This window comes from Rhinatrema bivittatum, chromosome 19, assembly GCF_901001135.1.
Source record: "Rhinatrema bivittatum chromosome 19, aRhiBiv1.1, whole genome shotgun sequence".
Taxonomy (NCBI): Eukaryota; Metazoa; Chordata; class Amphibia; order Gymnophiona; family Rhinatrematidae; genus Rhinatrema; species Rhinatrema bivittatum.
The window spans coordinates 1,565,184-1,592,537 of NC_042633.1; the positions used below are offsets into that span (position 1 = coordinate 1,565,184).

A 27,354-nucleotide genomic window follows, 5' to 3' on the forward strand; every position below is an offset into this window, starting at 1 on the left:
TAAATCCATTTTTCCACATTTCCTCTTGCTGTTGAAGCTTAGAGCGATGTTGGAGTCACAGTAAGCATGTGTATGTTTATTGAATAAGGGTATTGTCTCCAGGCAGTAGCCGTCATTCTGGCGAGTCACCCACTCTTCATTGGCGGCCTCTTGACTTTATGGATCCACAGTGTTTATCCCACGCCCCTTTGAAGTCCTTCACAGTTCTGGTCTTCACCACATCCTCCGGAAGGGCATTCCAGGCGTCCACCACCCTCTCCGTGAAGAAATACTTCCTGACAATCTGTAGGTAAAATGTACTGCAGACTTCACACTTCTGTGCACCCCCCAAAAGGCAGGTGGCCCCATATATACCATTCATTCATATCTATGCCATCGGACACTGACAACGGTAACACAATTGCAGTGCCCATAATGGATTTGATGCGTGGTTTTGGGTGCCACAGGTCAATACGACATGCAGAACAATAGTATGTTGTCTGATCATCTTTGAAATTGATTTGAAATGGCACAGTACAAGCCTTCATGCCAGTAGGACAGATGACTCTGTCTAGCATTGACCTGCCCTTGCCTAATATTCCTATTATTTATTTAGAAATAGGTAGATTGCTATGTTTCCAGGTACACCCAGGAGTGCCATATTTGTTTTATGCACTCTAAAATGCTGCAAGAATGAATCATATTGCACGTGACCAGGACCGATATAAGAATCTTTTCAAGATGTTCTGATACATGTGCTTTTGAAGCCATCTAAGGATCCTTTCAAGGGTGCAGCTGTCTGATGTTTTTGTGATGGCTCAGAACTAGCTTCTCGCTCGATGGAAGACAAATGGAAGACCTACCAATTTTTTTATGTAGCCTGTTACGGTGTATCATTTTGGATGAAATGACATCCATACACACGTAAATTGAGTAAGCACCTTACCTTGATCTTGACCTTGATCTGATGTTTTCCATGGAATCATTTTCAGCAAGACACCTAACTGCATGTCTGAAAGCCTGCACCGAACAAGGCAATTTCCCAAGTAAAGATACCCGCACACATTGACATTGAATATTGGTTTGCTATGGGAATAAAGGTACATACGAGTTTTATTCATTAGTCCACCAGTTTGCCCTGTTTATTGCTAGGTTCTCAGGTTCTTCAGCACCTTTTTACCCAGTTTACCCAGACCCCTCACCCTATCAGTATTTAGCAACAAAGAGTTATAATTATGCACAGGTAATAGCTCTATGTGTGCTGCCTTCACAGGTTATAAAATAGCAACCTATGCATGGAAGTGTTAGCTCTGCCCCAGAGCACCCCTGGTCCAACCCTTTTTTACTCATGCAAATTGTATGTGCAAGGTTTTACTCATACATGTGTATGTGCAAGGTTTATGAAATAGCACTTCTGCGAGATTACACTATTTGCCCGTGCATCTCTTTAAAAATTCACCTTAAAGTTCATAGGTAGCATGCTCTTTTTGCACATAACTTTATGGAAATTCCTTTCATGTGAGGAAATCCTTAACGCCTCTCAACTCCCAAATGCCTCCCAGAGCACCTTTTATATGTGCAATGAACAGCCGCAAATCCACAACCTGCTCAGATAGATAACATACATTTAGGGCCTGATTTTCAAAGCCAGTTTCATACACTTAAATGCCTATTATAAAATAGTTCAAGGCTCTGTTCTCATGCAAGTATGTGATCTCATGTACATTTTTATACAAACCTCCCAGGGGTCATTTTCTAAACCATGGACATGCAGAAAACATGGGCTTGTGCAAGTATATGGTATGATATAAAATTGCCCAGGGTTTGTATGCATAAAAAAAAAGTATGCATGCAGCCCAGTTCCATGCATGCTTTTAAGTGTCCAAAGAAAAGAGACATTCTGGGTGGTGGAGTTGGGGTGGACTTTGAATTTACATGCATAATTTTGATTTTAAAGGGTATGCACGGAGAGTCGAATGCACAAAGAGCAAAATTAACTTGTGTGGGCGTGTTTGTGTGTGCTAATTTGCATTATTTCCAAAGGCAAATTTAGCATTAAATTTGCATCGAAATTTGGTGCAACTTACATGCACAGCGCTACCGTGATGTTACAAAAGTACCCTCATAGCTCTTTATTTGTCGTGTGTACCTCCTGACTAAGTTTGTTCAACTTGGGTAAAATATGTACCCATTAGTGTTGTAGACCATCAGCAAGTCCATTATCAAAATGTTCCATAATATCCCTAGTGTAATGGCCCCCCAGGCTCATTAACAGCATGGCCCTGGGTACTCCCTTGATTCAGCTAGTGCAGTATAGGGGGCATCATTCTGCACAGCTCCTGGCCATCCCCTTCGAGAGGATTTATAAGCAGCTCTCTCCTGAGACCCTGGGGGCAGTGGAGTTGAGCTTTAAGGCTTGGAGGAAGTGTAGAGGTAGTTTTCCTTTGTTGGATTTTTGCCCTACCTGGGGTCTTGGGCTCCATCTTGCCTGAGGTCCTTGGGCCAGGTCGGGGACGCCACTCCTGTATCCCACTCATTAGATGCAGGGTGGTTTGTTCTGGGTTGTTTGGGGGATTTGAAGATTTTTCTTTGTAAGAAGACTGTGAAACCCCAGCGTGTTTGATTGGGGAGACGTCTTGAGGAAACCTCTTCTTCCCCTGTATAGGGAAGACTTACTCTGCTGTGACCTTCCCAGGAAGCAGAGGAATGGTGGTGACCTGCTGTAGAGTCTTCTGGTGTTACAAAATTGGTTTTTGGGCAAAGTATTTTTTGTTGTAAAAAGATCTGAGAGGATGTGTTTAGCTGACCCTCTTCCTGCACTTTCAGAGGAACATCCAGAGCTGAATGTTCCAAGTGGATACTTCCATCACGGGAGTCGAGAAAAGTACAAATAGATAAATGAAAGAGAAAGGTCATCTAAAGGTGAGTAATATCTCTAATGAGTTATGTCTGAGGACCCCTCTGGGGAGAGAGGATTTGGACTCTCTGTGCAGAGACTGTGTATTTTCTTTCCATTTTCTTGCCAAATAGGAGGGGTTTTACCTGTTCCAATAAAGGATACCCAGCCCACTTGGGAACCTTGCTAGCTCCACTCCCTGGAGAGTGAGTGTCTTTCAGATTCCAGCACAGATTGAGGGGCAAAATGGTTGTATTCTGAGAACTGCTGTGGTGCTGGGGACTTTATTTGTACAATTATTCCATCTGATTACGCATCAGTAAAGACGTCATTTTTGGACATTAAACCAGAGCCTCTCATGTGGATTTTTGGCATGGGAAGATTCAGTGTACTTCCCCAGGTTAAAGAGTGCCCTAGCACTCTTTTCACTCTGGGCTTTGAAAGAGAATTTCTTTCCCCTCACACAAAGTTCCTAAGCCCTGAGAAGCAAAGAGACTGTGTGTAAGAGAAGGCCTGAGTGAAACAGTAAAAGAGACTAATACATTCTTTTTTTTATAGCCCATTGGAGGTTTGCAGCCACCCAAAGGTGGAGTTACAATAGTACTGTATAGAAGTAAAATATCCTTTGCAACTGAATTCATTTCTCATTGTCCCATTTCTTACAGGTGACCTAGGCTGAGCAAATGGAACAAGACAACCAGACCAATGCTGGGAGAGATTTCATTCTGCTTGGGTTTCCTGATAGACAGATCATGCTTTCCTTCTTCTTTCTACTCATTTATCTCCTGATTCTGCTGGGAAACCTCACCATATTTACCATCGTAAGGACCGATGCTCACCTCCACACGCCCATGTATTTCTTCCTTAGCAACTTATCCCTCGTAGACATTTGCTACTCTTCCACGACGGTCCCCAGCAAGCTGGGAAACGGTCTGTCAGGGAAAACCACCATTTCGTTTTGCAGATGTCTTGCACAACTGTATTTCTTTGTGTCCTTGGGTGGAGTGGAGTGTCTCCTTTTGGCAGTCATGGCCTATGATCGTTACATCGCCATATGCAACCCACTGCGGTACTCGATCATTATGAACCAGAGGGTTTGTTGGCAGCTGGCTGCCAGTACATGGGTCAGCAGGTTCCTGAACTCAGTGTTGCACACCTTCATGACCTCCAACCTGCCCTTCTGTGGTGTCCGTAAAATCAACCACTTTTAATCCACTCTTAAGGATGGCTTGCACCAACACCTACATTAGTAAAATGCTAGTGTATGTCATCAGTGTATTTTTGGGTATTTGTCACTTTTTATTTATTGTCATCTCCTACGTTCACATCATCTCTGCCATCCTGAAAATCCGCTCTGCTGAGGGGAGGTGGAAAGTCTTTTCCACATGTTCCTCCCACCTCATAGTCGTTACCTTGTTCTATGCGAGTGGCAATTTCAATTATATAGGACCAATATCGAGCAATTCATTGGAGATTGAGAGTATTGCATCCGTGCTTTATTGCACTCTAACACCCCTGCTGAACCCTATCATCTACTGCCTGAGAAGTACAGACGTGAAGAGGGCTCTGAGAAAAGCAATCAGAAAAAAAATAGTTTCTGTAAAGGAAGCAAAATGGTTCATGCATTATAAAGGGTAAGGGTGTGCTCTTAAAAAATAATAAATGAAAATCTCCCCTCCTCCTGCATACCAAGCTTACTTAAAGAAAGAACATAAGAACATAAGAAAATGTCATACTGGGACAGACCAAGGGTCCATCAAGCCCAGCATCCTGTTTCCAACAGTGGCCAATCCAGGCCATAAGAACCTGGCAAAACCCAAAAACTAAGTCTATTCCATGTAACCATTGCTAATGGCAGTGGCTATTCTCTAAGTGAACTTAATAGCAGGTAATGGACTTCTCCTCCAAGAACTTATCCAATCCTTTTTTAAACACAGCTATACTAACTGCACTAACCACATTCTCTGGCAACAAATTCCAGTGTTTAATTGTGCGTTGAGTAAAAAAGAACTTTCTCCGATTAGTTTTAAATGTGCCCCATGTTAACTTCATGGAGTGCCCCCTAGTCTTTCTACTATCCGAAAGAGTAAATAACCGATTCACATCTACCCGTTCTAGACCTCTCATGATTTTAAACACCTCTATCATATCCCCCCTCAGTCGTCTCTTCTCCAAGCTGAAAAGTCCTAACCTCTTTAGTCTTTCCTCATAGGGGAGTTGTTCCATTCCCCTTATCATTTTGGTAGCCCTTCTCTGTACCTTCTCCATCGCAATTATATCTTTTTTGAGATGCGGCGACCAGAATTGTACACAGTATTCAAGGTGTGGTCTCACCATGGAGCGATACAGAGGCATTATGACATTTTCCGTTTTATTCACCATTCCTTTTCTAATAATTCCCAACAATCTGTTTGCTTTTTTGACTGCTGCACCGACGATTTCAGTGTATGATCCACTATGACACCTAGATCTCTTTCTTGGGTTGTAGCACCTAATATGGAACCCAACATTGTGTAATTATAGCACGGGTTATTTTTCCCTATATGCATCACCTTGCACTTATCCACATTAAATTTCATCTGCCATTTGGATGCCAAATTTTCCAGTCTCACAAGGTCTTCCTGCAATTTATCACAATCTGCTTGTGATTTAACTACTCTGAACAATTTTGTGTCATCTGCAAATTTGATTATCTCACTCGTCGTATTTCTTTCCAAATCATTTATAAATATATTGAACAGTAAGGGTCCCAATACAGATCCCTGAGGCACTCCACTGTCCACTCCCTTCCACTGAGAAAATTGCCCATTTAATCCTACTCTCTGTTTCCTGTCTTTTAGCCAGTTTGCAATCCACGAAAGGACATCACCACCTATCCCATGACTTTTTACTTTTCCTAGAAGCCTCTCATGAGGAACTTTGTCAAACGCCTTCTGAAAATCCAAGTATACTATATCTACCGGTTCACCCTTATCCACATGTTTATTAACTCCTTCAAAAAAGTGAAGCAGATTTGTGAGGCAAGACTTGCCCTGGGTAAAGCCATGTTGACTTTGTTCCATTAAACCATGCCTTTTCCAGGTCCTTCTGACCTCTCCCAGGACACCTCTAAACTCTCCACACCCCAGTTCTTACCCCATGATGGGTCTGTGGGTTAGACAGGCAGTAGAAAAGATCCTGGGTCATTCATCCCATAGCTCCAGTAGAATCTGATATACAACACAATGGTGATGGCCTATGATTGACCGGCAGCCATTTTGAAAGGCCAGAACTGCAGGTCAGGATCACTCCTGCTCCCAGAAACCCAAGGACCTGGGAAGGGAGCTGGGGAAGGGAGAGACAGCCTAGGGAAGTCATGGTGGCCTTTCTTTAAGCAGATTTGGGAGGAGTGTCCCAGGCACAGAAGTATTTTTTTTTTAAATCGTGGCAGTGGGCTTCAAAATGAAATGTAAAATAGTAAACATTTTCTTTGTATTTCTTGTTTCATTTTGAAAACAAAATGAAATAAGAAATAGGAAATACTGTCAATAATTCACACCTCCGGGCGCATTGCCTGTAGCTGCGCGCTAAGCTAAGTTGTGCGTGGTGGAGGGGTGAACACGCTCCCCTACCCCCTGGACATTCATTTTTAAATAGCTCTCAGTTCACCGGCAGGTTGGCTTATTCCGAGACAGCAGCAGGTTTCGTGCCCATACAAAGCTTTCTTCTGCCCCATCGCGTCTGAAATACTAAATGAATGACGCCCAGACAAAGGGCAAAATACGAGCACAGACCGAGAAGCAGAGGGCAAGGTAAGAGCACGGAGAATTGCGCTGACTGGCGGAAACTCCCTTACCAGGAAAGGTTCTCTCTCTCCATGAAAGCACAGATATAACTTCAGTGGATGAGGACCACAAGGGGGAAACCGTCTCATTCCATGGACGTGGAGAGTTCACATTTCCGTTTAAGGAATGAACATTTCTCGATGGAAATACTTTTACCTTCTTCTGCCCCCTCTAGAAGTCGTGAGCATGAAAATCCCTGCAAAGCCCCCTAAAGTTTCGTAGTTCTAACTTCAAGCTGCAAGGGTAGGGGGATCGAGTCTGATTGCTTAGGGGGAGCACCTAGGAACTGCCCTCCCTTCCAGGGTACAGGATTGACCTCATTCGACTTCCAGAAGCGCCCTCCGGTGGACACAATTGGGATTGCCATGAGAGGAGATAGATTTTGGTTTTGTTTTTTGCTCCACAGCTCCTTAATAGAGAGCTGCAAGGAATACGTTTGTCAGCTTTTCTCTTGAAAATATTAAAACACCTGAATATTAAAACTGTGTTTAGTATATTTTGGATGCTTCTTACCCTCTCTCCACAGGGTGGCGATCTACCGGTTTCTCTGCTTACTAGAAAGTGCCCTACAGACGGAGGCCTTCGAGCAAACGGTGCGGGGGAGAGGAAGGAGAAGCTTCTCCCTCCCGGCTCGGACCCGAGCCCCGAGAGGCAGAAGGCAGTAGAGAGAGAGAGATGTATTTCAGCGGCTTTCAGCGTTTGAAAATAACCCCCCCCCCCAAAAAAAAAAGCCACAAATACGTTTATCTTGCTGACGTTCTAAATTCTGGAATTGTGATGAAAACACTTTATTTGAAAGTTCGGGGTTTTTTTTTTTGTTGTTGTTGTTTTTTTCCCCATCCCATGCTAATCTGTGAGCTAAGCGGTGCGTGGCGAAAAGTTACCTCCGCCCGACGCCTTTATTTTTTAATGGAGGGCGCCAAACCGATGGCAAATCTCATCGGAAAGGAGCGTGAGCCTGTTGCGACAATCCCCATCCTGGCCCGATATTTATTTGATGGCCTCTATTCTCTAGTACGTCTTTTTCCCTCCTCCAGAGCAAGGCTTCCCACGTAGTCTAGTGGCTAGAGCAGGCGGCTCTTAAAGCGGGGGGGGGACGAGGGTTTGAGTCGCGTGCCGATCCCCGTGAGCTCGAGAACGTCGATTTAAACTCGCTTTGTACGTGCCAGTAAGCGGAATATTCAACAACAACAAAAAAAAGAAATAGTTCCCGCCCTCTTGTTCCCCATCAGGTCGGTTTTTGTTCAAGAAAAGAGGAGGTCACTGCTCGCAGCCACTCATTCGTGCTCACGCTCTCTCTCTCTGTCACGGTGAAAGATGTCTGGCCGCGGAAAAGGAGGTAAAGGTCTCGGGAAAGGTGGCGCCAAGCGGCACAGGAAAGTGCTGCGGGATAACATCCAGGGGATTACGAAGCCTGCTATCCGCCGCCTGGCTCGTAGGGGCGGTGTAAAGCGCATCTCCGGGCTCATTTACGAGGAGACCCGCGGCGTGCTGAAAGTCTTCCTGGAGAACGTGATCCGGGATGCCGTCACCTACACGGAGCACGCCAAGAGAAAGACGGTCACGGCCATGGACGTGGTCTATGCCTTGAAACGGCAGGGTCGCACTCTCTACGGCTTTGGAGGTTAATCACCCTTCCTTTCCCCCCTCTCAGACCCGCAGAGAAAAACGTTTCACCACCAGTACCAAAGGCTCTTTTCAGAGCCGCCCACCTCCTCATTCAAAGAGCAGAAGGCGCTGCTTCTTTTCTTAGGCTTTGAAATTCATGAAGGTTTAAGCACCGATTGCATGCACCTCAGACCTTACGGCATCCGGTAAGTGGGTGACACGCAGCACTGCAAAGGAAGACTCGGTCTTTTCTTTTAACGTCTTCTAAAACTAGGAAGGGCCGTTTCTGACAAGGGATAATGCTCTTTAACGGAGAAATTGGGTGGCTCTGAAAAGAGCCTTTGGGGTCTGTATCTCAGCTGTAAGCTTTCTCAGCTTTACTTGGAGCTGGTGTACTTGGTCACTGCCTTGGTCCCCTCGGACACGGCGTGTTTGGCAAGTTCCCCGGGCAGCAGCAGGCGGACGGCCGTCTGAATCTCCCTGGAAGTGATGGTGGAGCGCTTGTTGTAATGAGCCAGGCGGGAGGCTTCCGTAGAAATGCGCTCGAAGATGTCGTTCACGAAGGAGTTCATGATGTTCATGGTCTTGGAAGAAATGCCCGTGTCTGGGTGAACCTGCTTCAGCACTTTGTACACGTAGATGGAATAGCTCTCCCTCCTGCTTTTCTTTCTCTTCTTGCCGTCCTTTTTCTGGGTCTTGCTCACGGCTTTCTTGGAGCCCTTCTTGGGAGCAGGGGCGGATTTAGCAGGCTCGGGCATTTTCACGACTTAGTTTATCTGAGAAGGAAATGAGTGCGGGAGGGCAGGCAGCAGCGGTATTTATAGGCTCCCAAATGCAAAGCGCCTGCTCATGGAACGGCTTACCAGGCATAGGAGAAGCTGCAAGCGCCGGCGCTGTGACGCCGGGTTCCCCCATTGGTGCACTGGGAGCCGGCTGGGATAATTATTCAAAGGGGGCCGGCTTAAGACTCCCCACCAATGGGAAGGAAGTCCTGGGAGGGCGCCGAGGAGATAAAAAAAGAGACGGTGAAGGCTTTTTTTTTTGTATTGTTCCTAGTAAGGGGAGAGCAAAGGGGAGAGAGAGCAAAAAAATAAAAAAAGAAACCGATTCTCGAGATGTCCGGACGCGGCAAGCAAGGAGGAAAAGCTCGCGCTAAGGCCAAAACCCGCTCTTCCCGGGCAGGCCTGCAGTTTCCCGTCGGCCGTGTGCATCGCCTTCTCCGCAAAGGGAACTATGCCGAGCGAGTAGGGGCCGGCGCCCCGGTCTATCTGGCAGCGGTGCTGGAGTACCTGACGGCCGAGATCCTGGAGCTGGCTGGCAACGCCGCCAGAGATAACAAGAAGACCCGCATCATCCCCCGCCACCTGCAGCTCGCCATCCGCAACGATGAAGAGCTCAACAAGCTGCTGGGCAGAGTCACCATCGCCCAGGGAGGGGTTCTGCCCAACATCCAGGCGGTGCTGCTGCCCAAGAAAACCGAGAGCCACAAAGCGGCCAAGAGCAAGTAAGAGGAGGAGGCTTCAGGAAACCGGGCAGCTGATAGAACCACAAACCCAAAGGCTCTTTTCAGAGCCACCCAAGTTGCATTCAAAAGAGGCGAATCGCTGTCTTTTAAATTGAATTCCTCCGTTCGGATGCAAAACTGCCCTATTCCCACGTTTCATGACAAAAGGAGAGATTCCCACTCCTTGAATGGCGTAGCTTTACCTGGCACTGAGGTTCAGCACCTGGTTCACGATCTGATTTATTTGCCTTTCCTACCATCTAAGAGGGAATGTAGCCTGCTGGACAAAGCTTATCGAAGTCGTTAGCAATTTTAGGGCCATCCAATCTGCCAGGGGGACAAAAAAAAGATATGATGCAAAACGGTGGGAAGGCGCTGGACAGTCGGTCAGTGGGAGGGAAGTGAAGGGGAGAGGTTTGTGGAGCGGGGGGGGGGAGGGCGGCTTTCTCTAGGTTACTCTTCGAGCAGAGCAGTCACCCACCTACCCTCCATCGCTCGTGGGCAGGAGGAAGCGGGCTACGCCCGAGAATAAACCTATAGTTTACTGGAGACTTTTTTCACGGATGTTAGGACAGATTAAGGAGGCCCGCCTCTTGAGGCATGGGCCGTATAACTGGGCAGACGTGCGGCAGGCAAGAGGGAGGGGGGAGGGGGGCACAGCCTAGGTGCGGAGAGGGGCGGACAATGGGATTAGGGGCCAGTTCAAACCTGGGCATGAGCCAATGAGACAAAGAAGGCGGCGTCTCCGAGCTCGGGTACTTAGAGGTAGGGCGGGGTGGGGGGAGCACATTTGCAGCCTGGAAGCGAGAGCAACAGGCTGATCTCAGCACGGCTGTGCTGTAACAGGCTGACCTCAGCACGGCTGTGCTGTAACAGGCTGACCTCAGCACGGCTGTGCTACAACAGTTTTGCTTTTACTTTCACTTTGCCTCCAGCACGGCCGTGCTGTAAGAGGAGCAGATCAGCTAAAGGAGCAGGAACGATTTCTTTGATTACATCATTGGGTAAAGTACATAGATTTTGTGGCTTATAGGCAAAATGTTGAGAATATTAATGGTAATTGTGTGTTGCTAAGGTCTGGAAGGTATGCTCACCCCCCCCCCCCCCCTTTTGCATTGAACTGGCTCTGCATTACCAGTACTTTATTTAATGAAAAGGCTTTGAATGCATGGCTGTTTCTGCCTGGAATGTTATTTTATTTAAGGAAATGCCTTAGCACATGGCTGGTTATATATATTTTAACTAATATATATTTAGTGAAATGCCATGGGCTCTCGGCCACACTTTACCTGTTATTATATATATATATATTTTATGAATTCATGGCTGGCTTTCAGCACAATGCTTGCTCTGCATGTTGCTGTATTTATTGAAAGGGCAGCGAGTGCAGGGCTGGTTATCTTTCACTTGTAGCCTCTTAGAAACGCCATTGAAGGGGTCTACACATGGTGAATGCATAGGTGGTTAGAGCACATGGCTGGCAGTAGCAGGCTTGGTAGCTCAGTGGTTAGAGCACTGATCTTGTAGGCTTACTTTACTTTAAAATCGATGTTTTCTATGTATTGCTTTACCCCTCGCTCTCTAAATTGCTAGGAAGTGGGCAGGCTTCATGTCTACCATGCTACCTCAACATCCTGTGGATGTGCTTTGTTATACCTAAGTAATCTGACAATTAAAAAGTAGCCAGCATTCCGTAGTTGGGAATTCTGATGATATGTCTGTGGGACAGCGGTATGGCATTTGAGTGCTCAGCCAGGTTAACAGGATGGTTTTATATTAATCCTAAAGGTGATATTTAGCATTCGGTTACCATTTAAAGGGACAGCTGTCCCATGTGCACGTTTATACTGAATTATAAGGGGTACAGGACCCTCAGCTTGATAGATATGATTTAGGCTGCGCTATGCAGCTCTATTCAAAGTAAATTAAATTATTAATGAAAGGTTGGCTTACATCTTAGCATGGTATTGTGGTTCTCATGGGAAGGGCTTGCCAGCAGAGGTCAGCACATGGCAGCGGCCATTTTGGGAGTTTAGCACATGGCAGCGGCCATTTTGGGAGTTTAGCACATGGCAGCGGCCATTTTGGAGGTCAGCACATGGACTTTCAGGATTTTCTTTTTTTTTTTTTTTTTTTTTTTTTAATTTTTTTTTATTACTTTCCTTTTACTCCCCAGGCCCCCCCCCCCCCATGCGCTGGCACTCCCGCCTCCCCCCAGAGTCCGGCCGCCCCTCGCCCCCCCCTCCACCTTCCTCAGCTGCCCCCACCCCCATCCTGTTCCCGTCCAGCCCCCCCAAACTTGCCGGGCCCAAACGTGCGCCCAGCCCCAGCCCCCCCCCCCCCCCCCCCCGGCTCCTTGCACCCCTCCCCCACCCCCCCCTTAGCAGGTGTGCGCACACCCACATTTGGCTACCTATTCATATGCCCCCCCCCCCCCCCAAAACTGTGCGAGATCTAACCATTTAATATGTCTACACAGCATGGCTACCACTCAGTTTGCTATGGCTTTTGCCCCGTCCGCACTTATGCCGGACCAGGCTCAGGCTCTAGCCAAGCGAGCACGTCGGAAGCCAAGCAAATTGCAGGAAAACTTTGCGGCAACGCCAGAAGTCGAAAAACGTAAGACCAAGACACAGAGGAATAAGAAGAGGAAATCCGCAAGCACACGACAACCGCGTAGCATCAGCCATTTGGGCTGCTATGTGCCGGAGCAGCCCCCTCCACGGGGCATGACCCCTGCAGCACCGACCCCTGCAGCACCGCCACGAGAGAACTTCGGCAATGTTACCGAACGACAGCTGCGTCAGCTCATGGACCAAACCTGGTCAGCGGCTGCTATCCATGGCACGGACAGGGTGAAGGCAATGCTGGATGCCTTAACGCATACCACTAGCCCATCCCCTGGCTCAGTGCCCATCGGTCCACAGCACGGTGCAGCGGGCAGCTCCAACAGTTCAGCTGGCAACACCCAGCCACCAGCACGTCAACAGACAGCTCATGGACAACACGGGCAACCGCAAGAAGGACAGAACTGTGAGTACCCTGATTTAAACCGGGGCCAGGGTAATGTGCAGGTACCCCCAACACAGCCCAGTTACCCACCACCAAGGAATGGCAGCGAAGTGTGGCTGGGGCCACAAAGCGCTCCTACTGACAATTTCGCTGCTATGAAAGCTATTTTCGATAACTGGCATGGGCAGGGTAATGCTAACACTAGCCCAACACAGGAAACAGGGCAGTCAGGACGACCCATGGGGGATATTTTACTTGTGACACCAACCCCAGCCCCAGCTACAGCTGTTGGAACACCAACCACAGCTACAGCGGTTGGAACAACGGTGGGTCAGCTGGGGACCAATGGGCACAATACCACTGGTAGCTCAGCCACGAATGGCAATAACGCTGCACAATACACATGTACAGTGGGCTCACTAACCGCGCATGTGTCAGAGGCGTTAAAAGAGAAAATATGGCGCAGCGAATATGTAGATATATTCGAGCTGCTCAGGAAAGAAGGGGAGGGTTCCGATCCCAAATGCCACGAAGCGTGCAAACTCTCAGCTAGGGAGAAACCCTGCATCGCTAAGACGCTAGCTAATTGGTCAGCAGGATTCAGAATTCTGTCATCCATCATAGGTCAAAAATTTCCTGAAAAATGTTGCTCCTTAATTGCTTACCAGGACGTCATTTGTGGTGCTTATCGCACGTATGGCGGTACGGCTTGGTTGGAGTATGGTGCAGGAGGTTGTCCCTGGCTTCGCTGGCAATGCATACCAGCCGAGTACATGGTTAACTCCTCGCCAACATACTTTTACGGGAAGATTTCCATTTCGGCAAGGTCAGCCCTTTCGTCAAGGGCAAAGGTGGGGGCAAGCCACTAGATTTAGGGGTGGGGGGACTCCCATCTGTAGGCTGTTCAACTCTGGTTTTTGCAGATTCGCTGCTGCCTGCAAATTCAGACACGCCTGCATGGGATGCGGTGCAGGCCACCCTCAAACAAAATGCTCAAGGGGAGGAACCATCCCCCACACAGAGCAACAATAAATTCATTAGAGCACCTACCCCCATTAAGATACATAGCTTGCAGGTCTGTTTAAAGGGTTATCAGCCCAAGGAGGCCAGATGGCTATACGAAGGGTTTTCCCAAGGTTTTCATATACCTTTCATGGGGCCAGAAACCGCCACAGAGGCTAAGAATCTCTTATCTGCGAGGAATAATGAAGAGGTCATTGCACTAAAGATCAAAAAAGAAAGCGACATGGGTAGGTTGGAAGGCCCATTCAAGGACAAACCTCTACCTCATTTTAGGATTTCCCCTCTGGGGGTGGTTCACAAAAAAGAGCCAGGGGAATTCCGAATGATTCACCATTTATCCTTCCCAGAGGGTGGGTCAGTGAATGATTACTTGGACCCCGAAGCATGCTCGGTTGCCTACGCCTCATTTGACCAGGCATTAGACATGGTGAGGCATTGGGGGCAAGGGGCATGGTTGGCAAAAGCCGACATTGAATCAGCCTTCCGCTTGCTTCCAATACATCCAAGCTGCTTCCATCTGTTGGGGTTTCAATTCCAAGGTAAATATTACTTCGATAAATGCCTCCCGATGGGCTGCTCTATATCTTGCGCCTACTTTGAGAGGTTTAGCACATTTGTGCAATGGGCTGTAGAGCAGGACATCGGGAAAGGGAAAATCATACACTATTTGGATGATTTTCTGTTTACCGGCCATAGGGACACACAGGCCTGTGCGCAAGCCCTCGAAGCATTCACCCGGAAAACTGACGAATTAGGCATTCCGCTAGCTAAGCACAAATCAGAAGGACCGTCACAAAAATTGTCATTTCTCGGTATCGAAATTGATACTCTGCAAATGGTCACACGCCTACCGCCCGCAAAAATAGCAGCGTTACGGGCCAACATATCTACTACCGAACAATCACGCTAAAACAAATGCAGTCACTCATTGGTCACCTCAATTTCGCTTGCAAGATCATGCCCATGGGTCGCCCCTTCATGAGAAGATTGTCCCAAGCCACAGCAGGTATTCGCAGGAGCCATCATTTCATTAGAATCACCAAGGAGCTCAGGGAGGACCTCATAGTATGGAAGACATTCCTAGGGGAATATAATGGGCGGACAGTTTGGAGGGACCCGATCATGACCAATAGGGAGCTGCAGCTCTACACCGACGCAGCGGGGAGCGCTGGATTCGGGGCCTATCTGGCTGGGAAATGGTGCGCGGAACGATGGCCAGTACAGTGGGAAGCCATGGGTTTACTCAGAGACATCACTTTTCTCGAATTGTTCCCCATTGTTGCAACAATACACATGTGGAAAGCATGTTTCCACAACAGAAGAGTGGTTTTTTGGTCAGACAACATGGCGGTTGTACAGGCGAAAAATTCTCTCACCGCTCACTCCCCTAGGGTCATTAGGCTATTGCGGGATTTAGTACTGCTCTGCCTGCGCATTAACCTGGTCTTTAAGGCTAAGTACGTTCCGGGGGAAGCTAACGGCATCGCTGATGCATTGTCTCGTTGTCAGTGGTCTCGTTTCAGATTCCTGGCCCCGGAAGCAGAGCATCACCCTTATCACGTCCCTCCGCGGATTTGGGAATTAGGGTGCCCGGAATCGCCTCCATATTGAGATCGGCTCTGGCAGAGTACGGGGAGAGCATATGCACGCGGCGGGAGCCTGTTCCAAAAATTTTGCCAATCAAATAACACGCAAGTTCAAGGGACAATGACAGAGAGAAATGTAATGACAGAGAGAAATGTAACAGAGTTCTTGCTCTACCTCAAGAACTCGGGAGCATCAAGAGCACAGGCAGGGCAACATGTAGCTGCTATTGTTTTCGTCTCCAAACTATGGGGGATAGGCTCAATTAGCAACTCCTTTCTCATAAAAAAGATATTAGAGGGTTGGCGGAGACAAGAACCAGTTAGAAGGGACGCCAGAAAGCCTATCACACCAATGCTGCTACAAGCACTGGTAAAGGAGCTCCCCAGCCTAGTTTGGGACAATTATGAGGTAAAGCTATGGACCGTGGCTTTTTCACTAATGTTCTTTGGTGCATTTAGAAACAGCGAGCTTATCCCGAGGGCAAAGGTGACCACCAGGGCATCGGATGGGGGTCTCCTGATAGAAAACATAAGGCTGTTTAATGAGACAGTACAGATCTTTCTCAGGCGAGCAAAAACTGATCAACGGGCAGTAGGTCGCTGGATTACATTATACCCTGCTCATACGGGGGTGATATGCCCCGTAAGGGCTACAACAGAATACCTCAAAGTACGCCCGCTGGGGGGAGGGCCCTTTCTAAAACACAAAGATGGCAACGCGCTATCGCGTTACCAGTTTATCAGTATGCTACGCAAAGGCTTGGAAAAGATAGGGGAAGACGCGGGAGCTTATCACACACATTCATTCCGAATAGGCGCAGCATCCTTCGCCAGCAGCGGTTTAAGCGAAGATCAAATTAAGGCGCTAGGGCGGTGGAAATCCGGTAAATTCAAAACATACATACGACCCAATAACCAGACACCCCAATGAACAGTCTCACTGAGAAACATAAAAAGCATATATTTACCGTCCTGTTGCACATAACCGTTTTATTTTGTCCATCATAGACTCGCCAGCGGGGAGCGCGAAAGTGATATGGGGCACTCGTACATTTATTGGGCGCACATTAGAACCAAGAGAAAGACCTCCAGCGAGCAGATGGGCATACCTCGTAGCAAGGCCAGCTTATTCTGGCTCGGCAAACGAGGGATGAGGGGTCCAACTAATGCCTTGCATCCTCCAATACGCCAGGCAACTACCACAGCCTGATATCATCTGTCAATTGGGCGGTAACGATTTGGTCGCAGTCAAAAACATTGACTTAATAATCACGATCAAGAAGGACTTGACTGCAATTAAGGCTATATGGCCAGCCGTGGTATTGGTATGGTCCCACATTATCCCCCGATTGGTATGGAGGGACGCGAGGTCGCATAAATCCATCGCAAAAGCAGGCGCAAATTGAATAAAGAAGTGGGGACGTGGTTGAGAGCTATAGGGGGATATGTCATCAAGCATGATGATATTTCGCTCTCATGTTCAGGCATTATAGGCCGGATGGGGTTCACTTATCAGACGTTGGGGTAGATATCTTCATCCTGCACTGCAAACGGCCACAGCAGCTTTAATTAATTAGTGGGGGTAGAAAACAAGTAAGGTTTTACTGTTTCCTACTTTGGAGGGTGCCCTCACCGGAGCATAAGGGGATGTATCGCTGCATAGAGGGGAAGTTTTTGGTGTTGGGGGAGGGGGAAGGGGAGGAGCACAGCACCAAGGACTTTGCATAGGGGGAAAGCGGGGGCATGGATATAACTAAGCATGGCGGAGACCGAGATAATGGCCGGTCTGGGGGTGGCCCAATGAAGGCCTGGCATAAGCAATAACCGCGGCCCGCAAGGCCAGCATGGCGGAGACCGAGATAATGGCCGGTCTGGGGGTGGCCCAATGAAGGCCTGGCATAAGCAATAATCGCGGCCCGCAAGGCCAGGGGTGGGAGGAGGCGGCAGAATACTGCATGGAGCGGCAGTAGCCACGGAGGCGTTCACGGAGCGGGATGCCAGTGGCGGGTGTTCCCCTTCACGGAGCGGAAGGCGGGATTGGCATTCACGGAGCGGGGTGCCAATGGTATACCACCTTCACGGAGCGGAAGGATGGAGGGCTGCCGTCTCCAAAAAAGCATTGGGGTGGGAAGAACAAGCAAGGTACCGGTGAGGGCGTGGCATTTAGCTAATGCCAATTGATTAAGCTGCTGCAATATAAAGTAATAAGGTTATAATGTAAAATGCTGGCTGTGGCCGTTTCTTCCACTTAATAAAAGTTATCTTGGCTTACCTACTCTGTTGTCGCGTGGTCAAGGGTGGGAGGGGCGGTCGTCCGTGAGCTACGGCGTGCCAGAGTTAAGACATGGAAGAAAAAGAAACGGATTTGACCAATCCCTGTGAAGCGCGGGCTTTTCAAATGCAGAAATGAAACAAAGGAAGCCAGATCCCCCAGCCCGTCCGTCCCCCAGGCTTCTGGTACCAGAGAAAACCTGGAATCTTTGATATTTTATTGCAGCACTTCCTAAGCAGTACGTTTAAAGATTTACTATATATAAAAACGGGGAAGGTGGGGAAAAGTGCTGGTTTAAACACTTCGTAACGATCTATGCAACGATAGAACCTGCGCAGAGCAGGCAGGAAATCCTCCGCTACGGCGTAAGGGATTACTAAATTAAATAGTTGAATATGTCCTTGTTCCTTACAGACAATTGGGGAAAACAAATGAGAGAAAAAAAATGGATTCGGCTTTTGAATCTTTTTTTGTTTTTTTTCCTGGAGCGGCTGCTCTCTCTCTCTCTGTACAAAGAGCGGGCTTTTCAAATCATTAAACGGCTTTTTTTTTTTTTCCCACAAAGAGCCAATCAGCAGCCAGAGCGCAAGCTATAAATACACCGCTCTGCTCCTCTTTATTATTTTGTAGGGAGGCGAATCGCTAGGAGCTTTCTTGTCGCTGAGGATGGCTCGCACCAAGCAAACCGCACGTAAGTCCACCGGCGGAAAAGCTCCTCGCAAGCAGCTGGCAACCAAGGCTGCCCGCAAAAGCGCCCCAGCCACGGGCGGCGTGAAGAAACCTCACCGCTACCGACCGGGCACCGTGGCTCTCCGAGAAATCCGCCGCTACCAGAAATCCACCGAGCTGCTGATCCGCAAGCTGCCCTTTCAGCGCCTGGTGCGGGAGATCGCGCAGGATTTCAAGACCGACCTGCGCTTCCAGAGCTCGGCTGTCATGGCCCTGCAGGAGGCCAGCGAGGCTTACCTAGTCGGTCTCTTTGAGGACACTAATCTGTGCGCCATCCATGCCAAGCGAGTGACCATCATGCCCAAGGACATCCAGCTGGCCCGCAGGATCCGAGGGGAGAGAGCTTAAAGAGACATCATCTCACCCAACAACGCAAGACAAAGGCTCTTTTAAGAGCCACCACCTCTACACTCGAAGGGCTTTACACGCTACACAACCGTAAACTTCACCTTTTGGGGCAGTGGAAGTGTGTCATAAGAGTTATTGATCTCTGTGTGTGATTTTATTTGATTTTATTTTTTTAAAACACGAGCATCTCGCCGCTTCACCGAGGCAGTCCCCTAGATTATGCAAATCGGGAGCCCTACGGAGCAGGACTGCCTCGTCCTCTCTAACAGCTCGATCCAGTATCGTCCGCTCGAGGATTGCCCGTCTGTAACGTGCTCGTAGCGCACAATTCGGGCGCGCAAGGCAGTTCGGCGATACAGTGTCCAGTTTCACGCGTCCGTATCGCTTCTGAAAACAGACGCATAACCCTTTCCGAACCCGGCATGTAAATGAACGAAAAAGCTGTATAATGAAGGAATTAGCTATTCCCCTGCGATACTGTAACGGGCGCTGATATTATCTCCTCCGTAACCCGCTGTTCTGCCGCGGCCTTAACCTGCTAGTTTACCGCCTCCCCCTAGTAGGAGTTAGTGTAGTGTAGTGTAGGGTAAAAACATTGCTTACCCGCCCTGGTCCCGTCCGGTCTCCTGCAGCCCCGTCCGGACCGGACGGGGCTGCAGGAGACCGGACGGGACCAGGGCAAAAAAAAACAAACGAAAAAGTAGCAAGGCTCGGGCCTGCTATGGTAAGTGTAAAAGTGTAAAAACAAAAAACCTGTGTGTTATATAAAAAAATAAAACAATTTTAAATACCTGTCGGAGGGCCGTGGGTCCAGGCGGCCGGTGGGCGGCGGGCAGCCATCAGCGGCATCCGGTAGTCCCTTCTCCCTTCCTCCCTCCCTCCCCTGCCTGGATGAGCGCCAAAATCGCACGGGCGGGTCGGCAGCGGGGGGGGGGGGGGATCCGGGAGCGGCGGGTAGGCAGCAGCGGGGTCCGGGAGGTCCGGGGCAGCGGCAGCGGGGGGGCGGCAGCAGGATCCGGGAGCGGCGGGTAGGCAGCAGCGGGGTCCGGGGGTGGCAGCGAGATCCGGGGAGCCAGCAGCGGCAGCATGTTCGATCGCGCAGGCAGGTAGGTGGCAAAGTAAAGATGGCCGCCTGCACGGGAAAATCGTACAATTGGCCGCTGAAGACGTGACGTCACGACGTTTGGCGTCACGGGGTGTGACGTCACGTCTTCAGCGGCCAATTGCACGATTGCAAATGACAGGTACCAGCGCACCCAGGTTACTGTATAGGCGCTGTTACAGCGCCTATACAGTAAAATGGGTTGCGTGGGCATAACCCTTCCCTAACGCTTCACAGCCGCGGCATGCATTTGCATGCGATTAGAGGAGAGTATTGGGGAGTTAGTGAAGAGAACTGTGCGTGCGGGGAGGAAGGGTGCGCCTGACACTACCTCACTGTTTTTACCGCGGCCTTACTGGATCGAGCCGTAAGGAAGGAGTTAAGTCATCTTTTGCTCTTTCTGTGACCGAGGTGGTGGCTCTGAAAAGAGCCTTTGGGTTTGCAGAAAATCGTGGCAGCATTTCCTCCTCACTTTTTCTTAGGAGCCATCTTACTGCTTTTAGCCGTTTTGGCCTTGGTAGGCTTAGCTGGACTCTTCCTTGCCTTCGGTTTCACAGCCTTGGCTTTAGCTGGGCTCTTGACCGCTTTCTTGGCTTTTGCCGCTTTGGGCTTTTTGGGGCTCTTCTTCGCTGGCTTCTTCGTAGCAGCCGCTGCCGGTTTCTTGGCTCTCTTGGGACTCTTTTTCACTCCGGCAGTTGCCTTTTTGGGTTTCTTGGCCACCGGTTTCTTGCTCTTCGGGGCAGGCTTCTTTTTGCTCTCCGACTGCTTCTTGTTGATCTTGAAAGAGCCCGAAGCTCCGCTGCCCTTGGTCTGCAGGAGGCTGCCCTTGTTCACCAGGCTCTTGACGGCCAGCTTCAGGCGGCTCTTGTTCTTCTCCACATCGTAGCCCTTGGCCGCCACAGCCTTCTTGAGGGCGGCCAGCGAGACCCCGCTGCGCTCCTTGGAGGCGGACACGGCCTGCACGATCAGCTCCGAGACGCTGGGGCCCGAGGACTTGCGCGCCTTCGAGGCGCCCGCCGCTTTCTTCTGCTTTTTCTTGGCCGCTGCTGGAGCAGGAGGTGCAGCGGGAGCCGCCGCCGGGGCCGTTTCAGCCATGCCTTTCCCGCCGCGAGCGAAGACACTTCAGTCAGCCAAACTCACCCCGAACGCGTTTCAGGCACTTCCCTCACTCCTGCCGGCCCCCCTCTATTTATAGCAGGAAAGCCGCGCTCTGATTGGCTGCGCCTTTACTACCCGCCTCCTCACCGCTCGACACTCGCGGCTCCTCTCAGTTTGTGTTTGTTTCGCCCTAAAAATGTACATTTTGTCATCCGACAACATTAATTTGCCCAGATATTCTTATCCAGCTGGGGAAGGGGAAGGTAGGAGCAGCACGAGCCCTCGGTGTGAAGCGAATACATGGATTATATAGACACAGGGAGCCTTCCCTGCAGGAAAAACCCCGGTGCTCAGCTCACACATATTTCCCCCCTGTGTGTTCCTCAGCTGGCAGTGGGAAAACGGAGCCATCCCAAGGGGGTACTACTGTCCCCTATGCGGATCCTTGGATGCTAGGCCTTTACAATGCTTCCTACGATTCCCGCGGTACTTATGGAAGACATGATTAAGGTGGTTTCCCCCACTCCTGAAATCCACACCTTTTTTTTTTGTTTTTGTGTGGAGCTTTGCCTTTCAAAAATGTAAATATGTGGTTGGTAAAAAAAAAAAATCCCTCCGCCGCAAAAGCAAAAAAAAAAAGCCTAGGTTAAGGAAATGAATCGGTGCTTGAGAGTAGTGTGGATGGGTCGGCACTCCTGGGTAGATGATCCGGGTGAGGCGGGAGTGACTGAATGACCGATGATGAACTTCGGTGGGGGGCAGGAGTGTTTCGGGATCGGGTTTTGAAGAGGAAGTTAGGGTGTCGGCAGTGGGCTGTGTCGGGGCTGAGTGTGGGGAGAGGGACTGCTGGGATCGGGGGTCTGCCGCACCTGTGCCGAGGAGAGGGGAAAGGAGCCCGTGGGAGGAGGGGCCGAAGGGGCAGGGGCTGGGCAGCCGGTGCTCAGTCCCTAGACGCCGCTGCCGGAACGCTGGAATCCCCCCTTACCCTTCTAGAATGAAGGAATCCTGAGCTCACAGTAGGGAAAACAAAAAAAAACAAAACAAAAAACCCTGTAGCGCTCGCCCCCTGCTGGCCACGGCTCTCCGCTCAGCATCAGGCTCGGGCTATCGGAGCAGAATTGGCAAACTCGTGAAAGGCCCTCTGGTTCCCCATCTGGGCAGCCCCTGCTTCTAATACTGCCTGCAGAGTTTGGAAGTTGCATTGGCTGGAAAAGAAGGCAAAACGCAACTATCTTTGTCAGGCGGGGAAGGAAATCTTTTTATCGAAAAAGGCTCTTTTTAGAGAGGACGACGAACTATTTTAAAGAGCTCTGAAACAGCTGCCGTAAAGGTGAACACTTTATGTGTATTTTGTATGGGGAGGCTTATGGTCTTTTAACATCTGTCGGGAATGTTTTAAAATCGTAGAAATGATGCTTAATCCAAGGTTGTACCTGAGGCAATGAGGGATAAAGTGACTTGCCCGGGGTCACGAGGAGCGACGGTGGAACTCCGACCCTGATCTCCTGGCTTGTAGCCCTCTGCTCCAAACACTAGGCTACCCTTCCACTCCAGCACAAGGGGGAACGGTACCCCACAATCCCCCAATCAATTGGAGCAAATCCTGGGTGGCAGGTCACATACTCACACCTATGCCAGCTCCTTAGCTTGTGGCAGGTCGCATCCTCCCTCTGACTCTAGCCTCTCCTCTGTACTCGCAGCCAATGTCCCCTCAGTTTCTCTCCTCCTCTCCCAGACAGAATTCCTTCTTTCGGTTCCTCTCCCACCCAGACCCTTCCTTTTACACCTGTTTCCAATTGCCAGCTAGCTTTCTCTGTCCTGCATTCTCATCCTATCTCCCTCCAGCCCCATAGCTCCTCTCTGTCTCTGTCCCTTTCCCTGTCCCCCGAACCTTTTTTGTTCCTAGGGAAAAGCTAAGTGCACGAAGCCCGCCTGTCCTAAAGGGCACCTGCTATCGGGGCCCCCTGCAGTCCATTGGTCGGTCCACAGCATTAATCCCCAGGGTGGACTATCTATCCTCACTCACTAGTAAGCACCCCACACATCCTCCTTGTAAAATAACACAACCATCAGAACCACAGCAGCCAGGGCAAAGGGCCATCTGCTTACCACGTTGCCTGCAGGCCATCAGGGTATCCACTCCTGCAGGCAGGGACATCGGGTTCCCAATTTTTATCTACAGTCATTCAGTCAATTCAGCATCTAAATGCCAAAAGTCATAACCCCCCACCCCTTTAAAGGTTCAGCCATCTTAAAACCGTAGTGCCGGGGAAAATCCTCCAAGCTGGTGTGAGTGGAAACACGGATCCCTGCAGCTGAGGGCCGGACTGAGGATAGATCCTATGACCCTTTCCCTCCATGCAAGTCCCCTCTCCTCGTGCTGTACCACTATCCATGCTTCTCCCAACCCTCAGCCCTGGGCCGTGATCTGCCTCTCTAGGGTTCTTCATTACCTCCCAGACATCGGCAGATGAGGGCCGGACTGAGATCCTGTGACCCTTTCCCTCTCTCCATGTCTCCTCTGTCCCTGACAATCCCCACCCTAACGCCTAGGCCGGGACCTGTCTCACTAGTGTTCCCTGCAACTTCCCAGACATCTGCAGCTGAGGGCCGGACTGAGATCCTTTGACCCTTTCCCTTCCTGCAAGTCCCCTCTCCTCAGACTATACCTCTATCCGTGCTTCTCCCAACCATCACCCCTGGGCCAGGAGCGGCCTCTCTAGGGTTCTCCATTACCTCCCAGGCATCGGCAGATGAGGGCCGGACTGATCGACATCCTGTGAACCTTTCCCTTCCTGCAAGTCCCCTCTCCTCAGACTGTACCTCTATCCGTGCTTAACCCTACCCTCAGCCCTGGGCCGGGATCTGCCTCTCTAGGGTTCTCCATTACCTCCCAGTCATCGGCAGATGAGGGCCGGACTGAGTGTGAGGTCCGGTGAGCCTTTCCCTCCCTCCATGTCCACTCTTTCCCTGCCTCACCCCACCCTCTCCCCTGGGCTGGTATATGTCTCGCTAGGGTTGTCTGTAACTTCCCAGACATCTGCAGCTGAGGGGCGGTCTGAGTATGAGATCCTTTGAGCCTTTCCCTCCCTCCATGTCTCCTCTGACCCTGCCAATCCCCACCCCATCTCCTAGGCCGGGACCTGTCTCCCTAGTGTTCCCTGCAACTTTCCAGACATCTGCAGCTGAGGGCCCGACAAAGTGTGAAATCTTGTGAGCCTTTCCCACCCTCCAGGTCCTCTCTCCCCAGGATGCACCTCTGTCCGTGCTTCACCCCGCCCTCACCCCTGGGCCGGGATCTGTCTGTCTAGGGTTCTCCATTACCTCCCAGACATCTGCAGCTGAGGGTCGGACTGAGTGTGAGGTCCTGTGAGCCTTTCCCTCTCTCCATGTCCCCTCTGTCCCTGCCTCTCCCCACCCTATCCCATGGGGCAGGATCTGCCTCTAGGCTTCTCCATTTCTTCCCAGACATCTGCAGCTGAGGGCCGGACTGAGTGTGACATCCTGTGAGCCTTTCCCTCCCCCCATGTCCACTCTTTCCCTGCCTCACCCCACCCTCTCCCCTGGGCTGGTACATGTCTCGCTAGGGTTGTCTGTAACTTCCCAGACATCTGCAGCTGAGGGCCGGTCTGAGTATGAGATCCTTTGAGCCTTTCCCTCCCTCCATGTCTCCTCTGTCCCTGCCAATCCCCACCCTATCCCCTAGGCCGGGACCTGTCTCCCTAGTGTTCCCTGCAACTTCCCAGACATCTGCAGCTGAGGGCCCGACAAAGTGTGAAATCTTGTGAGCCTTTCCCACCCTCCAGGTCCTCTCTCCCCAGGATGCACCTCTATCCGTGCTTCACCCCGCCCTCACCCCTGGCTCTGGATCTGCCTCTCTAGGGTTCTCCATTACCTCCCAGACATCTGTAGCTGAGGGTTGGACTGAGTGTGAGGGCCTGTGAGCCTTTCCCTCCCTCCATGTCCCCTCTGTCCCTGCATCTCCCCACCCTATCCCATGGGGCAGGATCTGTCTCTCTAGGGTTCTCCATTACCTCCCAGACACCTGCAGCTGAGGGTCGGACTGAGTGTGAGGTCCGAAGAGCCTTTCCCTCCCTCCATGCCCCCTCTCCACAGGCAGTACCACGATCCGTGGTTCTCCCCACCCTCATCCCTGGGCCGGATATGCATCTCTAGCGTTCTCCATTACCTCCCAGACATCTGTGACTGAGGGCCGGACTGAGTGTGAGGGCCTGTGAGCCTTTCCCTCCATCCATGTCCCCTCTGTGCCTGCTTCTCAGCACCCTCAGCCCTGGGCCGGGATCTGCCTCTAGGCTTCTCCATTTCTTCCCAGACATCTGGAGCTGAGGACCGGACTGAGAGTGACATCCTGTGAGCCTTTCCCTCCCTCCATGTCCACTCTTTCCCTGCCTCACCCCACCCTCTCCCCTGGGCTGGTATATGTCTCGCTAGGGTTGTCTGTAACTTCCCAGACATCTGCAGATGAGGGCCGGACTGAACGACATCCTGTGAACCTTTCCCTCCCTCCACGTCCCTCTGTCCGTGCAGTTCTCCCTAGGGCCAGGATCTCTCCCTAGTGTTCCCTGCAACTTCCCAGACATCTGCAGCTGAGGGCCGGACTGAGATCCTGTGACCGTTTCCCTTCCTGCAAGTTCCCTCTCCCCAAGCTGTACCACTATCCGTGTTTCTCCCAATCCTCACCCCTGGGCCGGGAGCTGCCTCTCTAGGCTTCTCCATTACTTCCCAGGCAGCTGAGGGCCGAACTGAGTGTGAGATGCTATGACCCTTTTTCCCTTCCTGCAAGTCCCCTCTCCCCAAGATGTACCACTCTCTGTGCTTCTCCCAACCCTCACCTCTGGAGTGTTCTCCATTACCTCCCAGACATCTGCAGCTGAGGGCCGGACTGAGTGTGACATCCTGTGAGCCTTTCCCTCCCTCCATGTCCCCTCTGTCCCTGCCTCACCCCACTCTCTCCCTGGGCCGAGATCTGTCTCTCAAGGGTTCTACATTACCTCCCAGACATCTGCAGCTGAGGGCAGGACTGAGTGTGACATCCTGTGAGCCTTTCCCTCCCTCCATGTCCTCTCTCCCCAGGCTGTAGCTCTGTTCGTGCCTCGCCCTGGGTCGTGATCTGTCTCCCTAGTGTGCTCTGCAACTTCTAGACATCTGCAGCTAAGAGCCGGACTGAGTGTGAGATCTTATGACCCTATCCGTCCCTGCATGCCCCCTCTCCACAGGCAGTACCACGATCCGTGGTTCTCCCCACCCTCATCCCTGGGCCGGATACGCCTCTCTAGCGTTCTCCATTACCTCCCAGACATCTGCGACTGAGGGCCGGACTGAGTGTCGGATGCTATGATCCTTTCCCTTCCTGCAAGTCCCCTCTCCTCAGGCTGTACCTCTATCCGTGCTTCTCCCAAACCTCACCCCTGGGCCGGGAGCGACCTTCTCTAGGGTTCTCCTTTACCTCCCAGACATCTGCAGATGAGGGCCGGTCTGGGATCCTGTGACCCTTTCCCTTCCTGCAAGTCCCCTCTCCTCAGGCTGCACCTCTACCCGTGCTTCTCCTAACCCTCACCCCTGGGCCTGGAGAGGCCTCTCTAGGGTACCCCATTACCTCCCAGACATCGGCAGATGAGGGCAGGACTGACCGACATCCTGTGAACCTTTCCCTCCCTCCATGTCCACTCTTTCCCTGCCTCACCCCACCCTCTCCCCTGGGATGGCCTATGTCTCCCTAGGGTTGTCTGTAACTTCCCAGACATCTGCAGCTGAGGGCCCGACAAAGTGTGAAATCTTGTGAGCCTTTCCCACCCTCCAGGTCCTCTCTCCCCAGGATGCACCTCTGTCCGTGCTTCACCCCGCCCTCTCCCCTGGGCCGGGATCTGTCTCTCTAGGGTTCTCCATTACCTCCCAGACATCTGCAGCTGAGGGTCAGACTGAGTGTGAGGGCCTGTGAGCCTTTCCCTCCCTCCATGTCCCCTCTGTCCCTGCCTCTCCGCACCCTATCCCATGGGGCAGGATCTGTCTCTCTAGGGTTCTCCATTACTTCTCAGACACCTGCAGCTGACGGTCGGACTGAGTGTGAGGTCCGGTGAGCCTTTCCCTCCCTCCATGTCCCCTCTGTCCCTGCCTCTCCCTACCCTATCCCATGGGGCAGGATCTGTCTCTCTAGGGTTCTCCATTACCTCCCAGACACCTGCAGCTGAGGGTCGGAATGAGTGTGAGGTCCGGTGAGCCTTTCCCTCCCTCCATGTCCCCTCTCTCCCTGCCTCTCAGCACCCTATCCCATGGGGCAGGATCTGTCTCTCTAGGGTTCTCCATTACCTCCCAGACACCTGCAGCTGAGGGTCGGACTGAGTGTGAGGTCCGA

General features: G+C 50.9%; 7 protein-coding genes and 1 long non-coding RNA gene across 9 annotated transcripts in view; 6 read left to right on the forward strand and 2 right to left on the reverse strand.

The window, feature by feature from the left end:
• The first annotated feature begins 3,558 nt into the window (after positions 1–3,558).
• On the forward strand, positions 3,559–4,513 carry LOC115081045 (olfactory receptor 5V1-like). The gene is given in 2 exon segments (XM_029585557.1): positions 3,559–4,082; positions 4,084–4,513. Coding segments are annotated over 2 exon segments (954 nt in total).
• A 3,468-nt stretch (positions 4,514–7,981) lies between these two features.
• On the forward strand, positions 7,982–8,407 carry LOC115080225 (histone H4). Its single transcript, XM_029584357.1, has one exon. The coding sequence runs from the start codon at positions 8,017–8,019 to the stop codon at positions 8,326–8,328; it is 312 nt and encodes a 103-aa protein (XP_029440217.1). The 5' UTR covers positions 7,982–8,016; the 3' UTR covers positions 8,329–8,407.
• A 250-nt stretch (positions 8,408–8,657) lies between these two features.
• LOC115080223 (histone H2B type 1-F/J/L-like) lies at positions 8,658–9,115 on the reverse strand. The gene has a single exon (XM_029584355.1). The coding sequence runs from the start codon at positions 9,063–9,065 to the stop codon at positions 8,685–8,687; it is 381 nt and encodes a 126-aa protein (XP_029440215.1). The 5' UTR covers positions 9,066–9,115; the 3' UTR covers positions 8,658–8,684.
• A 248-nt stretch (positions 9,116–9,363) lies between these two features.
• Positions 9,364–9,884, forward strand: LOC115080221 (histone H2A type 1-E). The gene has a single exon (XM_029584353.1). It carries the CDS (start codon positions 9,423–9,425, stop codon positions 9,813–9,815), a length of 393 nt encoding a protein of 130 aa, XP_029440213.1. The 5' UTR covers positions 9,364–9,422; the 3' UTR covers positions 9,816–9,884.
• A 730-nt stretch (positions 9,885–10,614) lies between these two features.
• LOC115080210 lies at positions 10,615–17,157 on the forward strand. Of its 2 annotated transcripts, XM_029584345.1 has the most exons (3): positions 10,615–10,815; positions 12,291–14,658; positions 14,778–17,157. In XM_029584345.1, the coding sequence occupies exons 2-3, from the start codon at positions 13,977–13,979 to the stop codon at positions 15,455–15,457; spliced, it is 1,362 nt and encodes a 453-aa protein (XP_029440205.1). In that variant the 5' UTR covers positions 10,615–10,815; positions 12,291–13,976; the 3' UTR covers positions 15,458–17,157. The 2 variants fall into 2 exon arrangements, with proteins under 2 accessions (XP_029440205.1, XP_029440204.1); XM_029584344.1 differs by having other exon boundaries at positions 12,291–17,154.
• A 1,183-nt stretch (positions 17,158–18,340) lies between these two features.
• LOC115080218 (histone H3) lies at positions 18,341–18,834 on the forward strand. Its single transcript, XM_029584351.1, has one exon. The coding sequence runs from the start codon at positions 18,371–18,373 to the stop codon at positions 18,779–18,781; it is 411 nt and encodes a 136-aa protein (XP_029440211.1). The 5' UTR covers positions 18,341–18,370; the 3' UTR covers positions 18,782–18,834.
• Positions 18,835–20,295: 1,461 nt separating this feature from the next.
• Positions 20,296–21,063, reverse strand: LOC115080214 (histone H1-like). The gene has a single exon (XM_029584347.1). It carries the CDS (start codon positions 20,976–20,978, stop codon positions 20,352–20,354), a length of 627 nt encoding a protein of 208 aa, XP_029440207.1. The 5' UTR covers positions 20,979–21,063; the 3' UTR covers positions 20,296–20,351.
• Positions 21,064–21,905: 842 nt separating this feature from the next.
• LOC115080226 overlaps positions 21,906–27,354 on the forward strand; it is a 554,293-nt gene continuing 548,844 nt past the window's right edge. Inside the window, exon 1 of the long non-coding RNA XR_003853538.1 lies at positions 21,906–22,311. This is a non-coding gene — a long non-coding RNA (uncharacterized LOC115080226). The remainder of the gene's footprint in view (positions 22,312–27,354) is intronic.